Source organism: Jatropha curcas, unplaced genomic scaffold (assembly GCF_041381405.1).
Source record: "Jatropha curcas cultivar XTBG-Jc1 unplaced genomic scaffold, XTBG_Jcur_1.0 HiC_scaffold_89_pilon, whole genome shotgun sequence".
NCBI classification, from domain to species: Eukaryota; Viridiplantae; Streptophyta; class Magnoliopsida; order Malpighiales; family Euphorbiaceae; genus Jatropha; species Jatropha curcas.
Window position 1 is genome coordinate 1 of NW_028322349.1, and position 10,669 is coordinate 10,669.

General features: G+C 35.1%; 3 protein-coding genes and 1 pseudogene across 4 annotated transcripts; 2 read left to right on the top strand and 2 right to left on the bottom strand.

Annotated features, from left to right (window-relative positions):
• Positions 1-24: 24 nt before the first annotated feature.
• Positions 25-2,141, top strand: LOC149492175 (transcription initiation factor TFIID subunit 13-like; the record flags this gene model as incomplete). Its single annotated transcript, XM_089716824.1, is given in 5 exon segments — positions 25-73; positions 156-193; positions 1,106-1,165; positions 1,251-1,325; positions 1,778-2,141. Coding segments are annotated over 5 exon segments (333 nt in total), but the record flags the coding sequence as incomplete, so codon positions are not given.
• Positions 2,142-2,666: 525 nt separating this feature from the next.
• Positions 2,667-5,669, bottom strand: LOC149492176 (dnaJ protein ERDJ3B-like). 2 transcript variants are annotated; one of them, XM_089716827.1, is made up of 8 exons: positions 5,537-5,669; positions 5,022-5,132; positions 4,157-4,273; positions 3,794-3,880; positions 3,488-3,547; positions 3,333-3,410; positions 3,148-3,219; positions 2,667-3,038 (listed from the first exon to the last, which is right to left on the bottom strand). In XM_089716827.1, exons 2-8 carry the CDS (start codon positions 5,064-5,066, stop codon positions 2,880-2,882), a joined length of 618 nt encoding a protein of 205 aa, XP_089572953.1. In that variant the 5' UTR covers positions 5,067-5,132; positions 5,537-5,669; the 3' UTR covers positions 2,667-2,879. The 2 variants fall into 2 exon arrangements, with proteins under 2 accessions (XP_089572953.1, XP_089572952.1); XM_089716826.1 differs by lacking the exon at positions 5,537-5,669 and having other exon boundaries at positions 5,022-5,054.
• Positions 5,533-6,083, bottom strand: LOC149492177 (dnaJ protein ERDJ3B pseudogene; annotated as a pseudogene).
• Positions 6,084-7,665: 1,582 nt separating this feature from the next.
• LOC149492178 (uncharacterized) lies at positions 7,666-10,408 on the top strand. The gene is made up of 4 exons (XM_089716828.1): positions 7,666-7,935; positions 8,040-8,169; positions 9,515-9,777; positions 9,864-10,408. Exons 1-4 carry the CDS (start codon positions 7,803-7,805, stop codon positions 10,406-10,408), a joined length of 1,071 nt encoding a protein of 356 aa, XP_089572954.1. The 5' UTR covers positions 7,666-7,802.
• The last annotated feature ends 261 nt before the right edge of the window (positions 10,409-10,669 follow it).

Genomic DNA, 10,669 nt, shown 5'->3' on the forward strand with positions numbered 1-10,669 from the left:
AAATCAAAAGTTGGAACCTCGCAGCCTTCTGAAACTTCATTTAAGCGAAAGAGAGGAGTCTTTCAGAAAGACTGTAAGTGAATGAATAACTTTTGTGCAAGTTTTCCCTTGGATTTAGAGCTAATTTTTCCTCATATTTTGGATGGATGCTACAGTGCAGCACATGATGTATGGTTTTGGAGATGACCCTAATGTAAGTGATACCATAACTTTGCATATCTTACAATGACAGGGACAATGCCCTCTGCAATTAAAATTTGTCCATTGCAATTTAGTATTATATACCATCGCTACAAGCATAATATCTGTTTCATTTATGTCTTGCGCCTCTTTCTATATCACTCTCTTTTATCTCTGGTCAGCATATCTGCATTATCAATCATCAGAGTTCCATATCAATTAACAGCAACCAAACAGAGTTGAGTTTGCTCCAAGTATCTTGCCAGATTCTTGCTGAAATCTCATGGGAACTCAATTTCAATCTATGTAGGGGGGAAGTCCATCAATGAGTCATTAGATAATGATTTTGTTTGTTTGTTTATCAAAAATTTTAGATGAGCGCATAAGCATTTGTTGGATGATTATGATCATATAGAATCTTTTTTCCCTTCTCAATCCATTTTAGTTAATATGGTTCCAAGAAGTACTCGACTCTTGCTTGCACCCGAAGTGATATTGTTAGACATAGATATGCCCATGTACACCTTTAAGATTCCAAATTAGCTGAAAAACCTTTGAAATCTTGAAAAGCAAGTTAACACCGCTGACATATATGCATATTGATCGCTGCTCAAGTCCTAATAATTCTTGCGTTTGGGGTAATATCAAACTCAAGCCAATAGGATGGAATTCTTATTTTTGAGGTAATAACACCAAATCACCAGTACGCTTAGAAGTATATTATCTTTTTATGAGGAGCTTATAAGGCCAACACTTACCTGCTGCAAGCAAATCTCTTATTATTTATCTTTTCTATGATCAACAAGCAATTCTCTCATTATCGCCATTAAACATGTTGGTCAAAATGTTGCCTAGTTTTTGCATGTTAGATTGGTTGGTATATTGTCAATATGCTTATGACTTTTTTTTTTTTTGGGATAATCAGCCTCTTCCAGAAACTGTGGCACTTGTGGAGGATATTGTTGTGGAGTATGTTACTGATTTGGTAAGCAGTCTTTTAGGTTAGTAGGTATGATCACTTCAACCAATGCAGCATTATGGGTGTTTATCTGTCTGCTAACTTTATGCAGGCGCATAAAGCACAAGACATAGGATCAAAAAGGGGAAAGCTCTTAGTTGAGGATTTTCTGTACTTAATTCGCAAGGTATTTTGAACGATGAAGTCTTTTATCTTCACGTTTGCTTCTGAATTTGCTTAAATCTTTCTTCCTGTTTTACCCTCCAGATTTATGAGTTGTTGAATGTTAGCTACATATGCCAACAGCTTTCCTATTTCAACACTAATAAGTAAACATTGTCTCTATTTTGGTGTATGAAGAAGACGCAAAGGGGAATGGAGTTTTGGGAACCATGATTTGATTAAACCTTGTAGGATCCCCGAATGCTAGCTAAATCTTAATACTTTCACACATCACACACTAAGATGAGTGCATGAAATTTGTTATTAACAGCTATAATGCAAAAGAGCTCTAATGAATGTCTGCAACTTGGACATCTTTCATTTGTCATCTTCCACATTCAAGTGTTTCTTTTTTGGTTCTTGGTAGATGTATGTTTAGTCTTGCTCTGAACTAGAAATTGATCTCGGTCCTTGCAGGACCTGCCAAAACTTAACCGCTGTACTGAACTTCTATCTATGCAAGAGGAGTTGAAACAAGCAAGGAAAGCTTTTGAAGTGGATGAGGAAAAACTTGCATCAATCGAGTGATGTAGGAGAACATGTCAACTTTGCAACTTAACTTTATATTTTATTAGTTACTAGTCTTCGTTTTCACTAGTGGTAAGATTGCCTTGTATTCACAGCCAATGAGGAAATAGTATTTTGAAAAATTGTTTATTAAAGGTCTCTTTTATTGGCAATCCTCTAAATGAAAGCTCGGATAAATGCATATGACAAATTATTTTCAAGGCCATGAAAACTTTTGTGATGAGCAATCTCCAATTCCCCTTGACATTTGAAATGGAAGTTTTTCTTACCGTCTGCGTATTGCTTGAGCTTTTCAGATCTAGAAGTTGTGGAGCTTGGTTGTAAAATGGGATGTGCTATTGATTTTGATATCCACTTACATTACGTGTGTCAATACCAAATTTGGTTATAGCTAGAGATGCCAACTCCCATGTCAACTAAAACTTGGAAAGTCGAAGCCATGAAGCATGGAACTAGTAATGATTGGCCTCGATGTTGATTGCTAATGGATGCATTTGTCAATACGTCAACTAGGTTCTGCAAGGCATCTTACCGTGTGACCCGTTTCTATGAAGCATCAGGAGTTAAAATATGATACAATATTTAAACAACAGTTTTAGAAGTTGAATTTAAATAACTTACATCAGGAGTATAATTATTATAAATAAATTGATAATACCATGTAACCGAAAAGGCCAAAAAAAAAAAAAAAATCTATGTTAATGGACCATTCAATATAGCATTAATTTTGCATGATCAGCCAAAAAGACCAAAACTGGTTGGTTTCTTCTGATTTCAGTTCTTACTGCGCATCAAATGATTGATATTTCCTTAAAAGAAGAACAAGGAAGATATAGCTCAAGTAAGGCTGGAAAAAGAGGTCCAACTTGTATGTTGCTACTTAGCGAGGATGACTGAAAACAAAAGCCTCAACATCTTTATGGATTTCTATATAACCTAATGTTACAATGGGAACATTTTGGAACCCAAGAAAATAATTTAATTCTATACCCTAGCCAAGAATTGCTTTGATCTTCGTCTTTTGATCCTCAGTTAGTGACATGGGAAAAAGAACCTCGTACGTGACATAAAGATCGCCTTTCTTCGTGCTAAAATGCAATGGCATTCCTTCCCCTTTGAACTTTCTAACTTCCTTGGGTTTAGTTATTCCCTGAACATAGCTCACACATGTTATTGTTGTTTCAGACGTTTGCAGTTCATCAAATCATTTATCAGGATAATTATTATAGGTAAGTGAGACAGAAATGTGTGACACTGACCTTTGTGCCGATCTCCACTAAATGTTCGTCAAGGTGTTTAATAGTCTTCTCAAAGCCAACAAGTGCTTGAACCTGTCAAGAATTTTAATAAAGAAATTAACTACATGAAGAATCAAACCTTGCAATACTTGCATAACAAAAACAAAAAGGGAGGTACAATATATGTGCCATGCGAATGAAATTACCAGTGTTATGGTCACAGTTGTGTGCAAGTCATTGCCTTCCCTTCTAAAACGATCATGAGGTGCTGTACGGATCCGGAACTGCCAGAAGTTCGATAAGTGTTAGTATGAAAGTGAATGATGCATATCACCATTAGAAGTGATTATTAAACACTAACCTTCAAATCTCCCGGCTCCCCATCTATTACTGGCTCACCATCTTCATAGAAAACCACCTCCTGCAATGTGCATGGGAACATTATTTTAAAATCTGCAAAAGTCATACGGATGATCCTCACACAATTTTAGGTATTAGTTAAGAAACGCTTCATCATGCAACAAAGGACTTCCACAGTCAGATAGGCAGCAATTGGTTATGGCAATAAACAGGTAATTGAAATGGAGATTCAAATGCATGTAAACCAAAGAAAGAAAAAAACATCAATGTGTTTTTTAAGCATGTTAAATCAGGTGACTGAGCTTACTTGTCCATCTTCCATGCCTTTCTCAATGTCAACTGTGATAAAATATCCCTCCCGCTCAAATTTGACATTTTGGCATTGTTCACAGACCTGAAAGAAAACAACAGAAAACATAATAAATCTAGAAAGAATTAAGAAGCAGCCTCAGAAGTAATAGTGGTTGATGCTATGATGACGGTCAAAGAAACCAACCAAAGCAAAAAGGCCAACCTGCTCGAAGCAATGCAGTGAGTGAAAGCAAGGAGGCAAGAAAATGTTGCAATTCAATTATGTATTTCCATCAACATTTTTGCCTCTTATATTATGAAATGAACAGAGAAGGAGATTCATCAGATTTTCAACAATTTTGTTCAAGCAATGGTATACCTGTTCTGTCATCTGCTGAAACATCCCTGGACCAATTTGCTTATGATAGACTTCATTTCTACAGTTACAGCGTCTTTTACCAGGGGCTGGCTTAATAACATTTTTCTCCCTCCAAACCTGAGAATCCACATAAAGGTAACGCTTATCAATATACCCACAAAAAAAAAAAGGGGGGGGGGGGGGGGAGAAGAAAGAAAGAAGTCTCCATTGCAAAATAAATTCCATTTTCTCTAGTGTCACATGGTAGACTAAACAAAAGAACAGCCTGCAAGTTCTGCAATGTAAAGATATAAAAAATAACAAAACTAAACAACTGCTACAGTTTTAATCTAAGATTTTATCCTAGAGGCTTAGAACTATACACATTGATCTGTCTGATACCATTCAAAACAAGCTGCTTCAATTTGCTAACAGCTGGTTGGTTAATTGAGGGCTAACCTTGGTGTAAAGGTAAAGTTGCTCCTTCTTGAATCATGAAAAAACTATGAGCCTCAAGTTGCACAGACAATCTTTTATGTAAAAGCAAGGGGAAGGCTATATTCAATAGATGCCATTTGTCAACTCCTAGAAGACTGGGTAGGCTCATTCGATAGGGATGCCCTTTTCTAAACCTTCCAAATGATAATCCGTTCACACCTCATGCAAAGATAGAATTTCCCTTCCTTTCAATTAATTAACTTGTTTAACTTTTCCAGCTTATTCTTTACCGGTTTTCCTTTTGTGGTGAGATGGTTTGGGATATTAGTGTTCGTCTAAAGATACAGACAAAAGTTCCCATAAAATAGGCTACAACAGATGTTATCTGCTAATAAGAAGTGGGCCTGTGTACAACGAGAAGAATCAAAGTAAATATAACGATCCTCACCTTCAGTGAGCCACCCATGTACAAGTCTTCTAATGTCGCATCCATTTCGACAATTACATCATCACCCTTTACGATTCTCTCTCCTCCTCCGTTTGACCTCCGCCAAAAAAACTAAAAAATAACATTTAGTTAGATTAAATAATTTTCTACAACCTATCACAATAATTAAAATGCTTGTGCATGCAAAATACGACCTAGGAATTTCTCCAAAGGAAAACATTTTATTCCTAACATTATAAAGGTGAATACACAGCATCTTATCCATATTCCCTCATGTTTTTTTTTTTTTTTTTTTTTCTTGTTTTAGGATTATAAAGAAGCCAAATTTTTACCAGAATCAATCCATTAAATCTGAAGGCATCAACTATCGGAGCTGTACGAAGAATCTAATAATTTCTGTTAAGTTGGAATTATTTTGATTTGAAATATCAGTCTTAGAAATGCATAAGCTGGATAACGCAATTTTCGAAATTAAATAAATAAAAATAACAGTAATGAATTGAAGCACGACTTACTCTCTGAAAAGGTCATTAATGTTCATCCCCATTCCTCCACCTCTCCCTCCGCTAGCCATATGCTGCTTAAGTCCTTCCTCTCCATACTTATCATAAATATTCCTCTTCTCGCCGTCGGATAACACCTCATACGCTGACAATGAGATAATTAACCAAAATAAATCCTCAACTCATCATTATTAATTGAAAGAAATGCCTAGTACACGAAATTGAAGATTATTGACTTACCGTTGTTAATCTCGGCAAATCGCTTGTTAGCCTCTTCATTTCCCGGATTCTTATCAGGGTGATACTTCAATGCCAACTTTCTATACGCTCTCTTGATCTGATCATCCGATGCTGCCTTCGGCACTTGCAATATATCGTAATAGCTTTTTCTGCAGAAATATTATATTAGCATTAGTAATAATAAGACGTACATAATAATAATAATAATAAAAAAAAAAAGCAAATGTATAGAGAAGGTCGCTTACCCTGCAATGGCGATGATAACGTATGACAGCGCGCATAATAGAAACAACAGCTTTGCTCCTCGAAGAAGCGCCATTGAAGATTAAAATCAGGAGAGAGTTGGATCTCTCCAAATCTCAAAACCTAAAACGATTTGTTATGAGAACTTTTCTCTCCACTAATTACACTTAAATGTTCAGCTTTCGCGTTTCTATATGGAACCAACACTTTCTCTTGTCGGGCTTTGTTCTTGCCTTTCTAATTTTTCGTTGCGTTCGGCTTTGGGCAGAAACCAGATAACTGAAACTGGAAGCTGTCACGCTGGCCGAGGAGTTAAACACCAAATGGGAAGGGCACCGATGACTTGACCAGAGACTAACTTTTGCAACGTGTTCTTGTTGAAATCAACCAATCACAACACATTTGAGGTTGTTCCAACCAATCAGTATAAGCCACGTAGGTAATCGCTTTGCCGAAGTGTTCCGTAATCTAAACGGTCGTCGTATCTGCTTGATCTGCTATATGGGCTTGATAATGGACCAATCCAACCCACACCATTTTAGGCTACGAGCCTGAGATCGTATTTTGTTTCGAAGCCCGTTTATTGTTTTAGGTAAAGCCCAACATTGGATTTTGAATTCCATCTCTATGCTGCAAGGAAACCTTTCCGTGCGACCGCAACCTTTTCCGGAATCATTTCCATCCATCTAACATAGAGTGGAAACTATTCCGCTCATCAATGAATGACAGACCAAATTTACTGCTTGCACCCAAGAAGAAGCAAAACAGAACAAACTAGAACCCAGAACTATTGTTCATTAATGTGCAGATTATTTAATACGATTTATTCATTCAAATATCAAATTATAAGGGTGAAAAATTATCAAGCTGTTTAGATACCGTTAACTTTTTATAATTAATTCGTGAAAATCCAAGTAAGTTCTGTCCAACTTTATTTTCATAGATTTTAACCTCTTATCAATAATTTATTTAGTATATAAGACTCGTACTCACAAATTATCTTGATGAATTTTATTATCTTACCCAATCATTCACATGTAGTAGAGAAATTATCTTGATGAATTTTATTAATTCCACAAAAGAGGATTAAGGTTTTTCTTTTATCAACTAAAAGGACATGTCATCATCATTATAGCTGTAAGCAAAGCTTATGTTTCGAAATTTGACATTTTTGTTTTTGTATTTCTTGCAATAGTTTCTCTTTTAATTAGATATGTTCTGATACTTCTTTTGCTTGTATCAAATAAATCTCAGTAGAAAAGTAGGTTTTCTGCAGATAATTACTATCTAATTCTTCTCTTATTTAATTACTGTTATATAAAATTTAGAATTTACTGTCACTGTGTTGCAAGCGAAAAAATAGGGACTTAAAGGAGAAAAGTAGGTAAAGTTCAGGGATTTTGGGTTTTTCCAGAAAAAAGACAAAAAGGAAGAATTCTGTGTAATACGAAAAGAGGAGATGTACATGCAAGAACGTGGGAGATGCAACTCCCATCAGGAGCTCTGGACGGTAGAGATGCCACGACTGTTTCGTTTCTTTAGACTCACGTGGCTAAATCAACAGCCACATAGTCCATCAAGGGCTCCACAAAGACCGTACGCTCTGTGTGTGTGTGTGTGTGTATATATACATATATGTGTTATATGTTACTACTAATACACAGACAGTGCTCTATTCTAAATCAACTTACTTTCTACGCACACAGCTACCCTCTTTCAATTTCAAATATATAAAACGACAAAGTTTCGTGTATTACATATCTGAACCTCAGTTGAATAGAGTCAGAAGCAGAGAATGGGAAGGGCACCTTGCTGTGAAAAGGTAGGGCTGAAGAGGGGGCGGTGGACGGCGGAGGAGGATGAGAAATTGACCAAGTATATTGAAGCTAATGGGGAAGGGTCATGGAGATCTCTGCCTAAGAATGCAGGTAATTAACTAAGCTAAAAAGAATTATAATTAATAGTTGCTAAATTAAGTTGTCTCTTTCCTAAAATGTAATGTACCATCTTTTTCCCTTGTGTGTTTGAAAAGGGTTATTGAGATGTGGAAAAAGTTGCAGACTAAGATGGATTAACTATTTGAGAGCTGACTTGAAAAGAGGAAACATTACTCCTCAAGAGGAAGAAATTATTTTCAAGCTACATGCTTCTCTGGGAAATAGGTTAGTAAAACTTACAAGTTTTTTTTTTTTCTTTCTAAGGAGCACATTATTTCTTTTTATTAATTTATCTGTAAAGTATTTAGGTCCGTGTTCATGTCACGAAAACATAACTATTCTTTGTCGGTGTCGGATCAGCCCATAAACAATTAATTATATAAAGAATGAAAGTTAAAACTCATAATGCCGTTTGATAAAGGACTCCAATGCTTTTTTTTTTTTTTTAAAAAAAAAAGAAAAGAAAAACGTGTACTATAAACATTTTGTCAAGTTTTTCTTTCTCTTCCTTTCTCTTTCTTTCTGTTCTTTTACTTTAATATTCCTGCCCCGCCTCCCAAAATAGTTGGTGCGGTTTGGAAGGGAGCAGCTCATTGATGACAGACTGCCTAGCATTGACAACAGCTTTTTTAATCATTTTCTTGTGAAAGAGTTAATTCTTTTTAACTTGCAGCATGTGATTTACACTCCTTAATTGTCACTGGCTAGTCTTTTTATGCTTGTTAGATTTATTCTTCAGTAGCATAAATGAATATACTTATCTACTAGGTCAATATATGTGTAATAATAAGTGTATATCTAAAAATCTCATGTAAATGTGACATGAAATATACTATTTGTCATTTATCAATACAAATTTGTTATAATATGATGCAACGAAAGATAATTATATTTAATTTAAATATTATTTTTCGTAGTCTAATCATGTGATCGGTATTTAAGCATAAGCTTTTTTTTATTTATTTCCTTTGTTCTAAATACATAATTTCATATTTGTACCTTTTATTGCAAACTTTTATAGTACTACAAATTTTTTTGATATTTATAATAATCTCAAAACTCAAGATTTTAGTTGTTGAAGTATTAAATAGGCCTAACTTTATGAATTCTAAACTATAGGTTAAAATAAATAAAAATTAAAGGTAATACAAAATTATTCTAAACTACATGTTAAAATAAAAATTAAAGGTAATATAAAATTTTTCATAAAAAAGCGTATATATGTCTATATTATTATGTTTAGCCTACCTATCAGGGGAAAAAGACAATAATAATGAATGAATCTCATCCCTTTCTTACCCATTTACTAATCACTTAACTTACTGATGTCAGTACGTACTACTGGCGTCAGTATTTAAATGTCTGCTCTTTTTTCTGCTGACCGGTGATGACTCTGACTGTCGTTACCGGTCTCTTCCTGCTTTTAGCAGTTGCTGTCAAATTTCATTTAATCTTCACTAGTCATTGACTCATTGTTTTACTGTGTTAAGAAATGTTTTTTTTTTATTATTATTATTTAATCACATCTAATGGTAATAATTAATCCATCTGTGTCATTCTTCTTTCGCAGATGGTCTTTGATAGCCAGCCACTTGCCAGGAAGAACAGACAACGAGATAAAGAACTATTGGAATTCTCATTTGAGTAGGAAAGTCCACATCTTTAGGAGACTTGGAAATGAGCGTCTACAGCCGATAATTGATAAAGCTAAGATCAGCCATAGCAATATTGCAAGCAACAGTAAACCAGGAGGTAGTAAAAAAAGTAGATGCTCATTCAAGAATAACAAACGACACGCAAATAATAACAATAACAACAATAATAATAATAACAGTATAATAAAGAAGCTCCTCCTGCTGCTGCTACTGCTGCTGCTGCTTCTTTGCAACCAATGCCACAAACACCTATCCCACAGACAGACACTTTGATTCTGGACCAGTTAGTAGTAGTAGAAGACAAGGACGAAACGGATCTTGTGAGTTATCCATGTCGAGAATCCATAGAAGGGTTAATTTTGGATTCAAGCAAAGAAAAAAGCATAGAAGCTGAAAAATTATTACAAGAAAATCAGTTAGGGTTTGATGCAGAAATGTTGTTTTGCGATGATGATATTATACAAAACGAGTTGCTGGAAACCCTAACTACGAAGGAGGAGAGGGGAAATGAGATGACTGAGGTTCTGAGTAGTCCAAATTACAAAACTAGTAGTGAAGGAGAATTTGGTAATTCTACTAAGTCATGTAGTGATGACACCTATGATTTATACTCTAGTTCTTCAATGGCTTCATGTTTTGAAGATTACAGGTTTGATTGGAGCTGGGAAGAAATTATGCAAGAAAATAATGTAATATGTTCACTCTGGGACAGTGATAATGACTGCTGGGAAGGAGATGATAAAGGACAGCAAGTGCAGCATATGGGTTATGGCAACATAAATGTGATCGCTAGTTGGCTTCTTTCTTGATTGAATTTGCAGAAAAAGTTGATATCGTTGAGACAATTAATATCTGGGTTTCCATTATTGTTCGCTAAATCCAAGAGGAGCACGTCTTTACTTGTTAGCATAGCAGTACACAATATCTGAGAGTATGTTTTCTTTTTACAGTCTGTAGAAGTGTCAAATGTGTGCAATTGTAGTTTTGTAACGTTAATGTTTGCTGTAGAGAGACTATAATAATAAGAGAGCTTGGTTTAGAGAATGTCCAATGCTAATTATCATATAAAT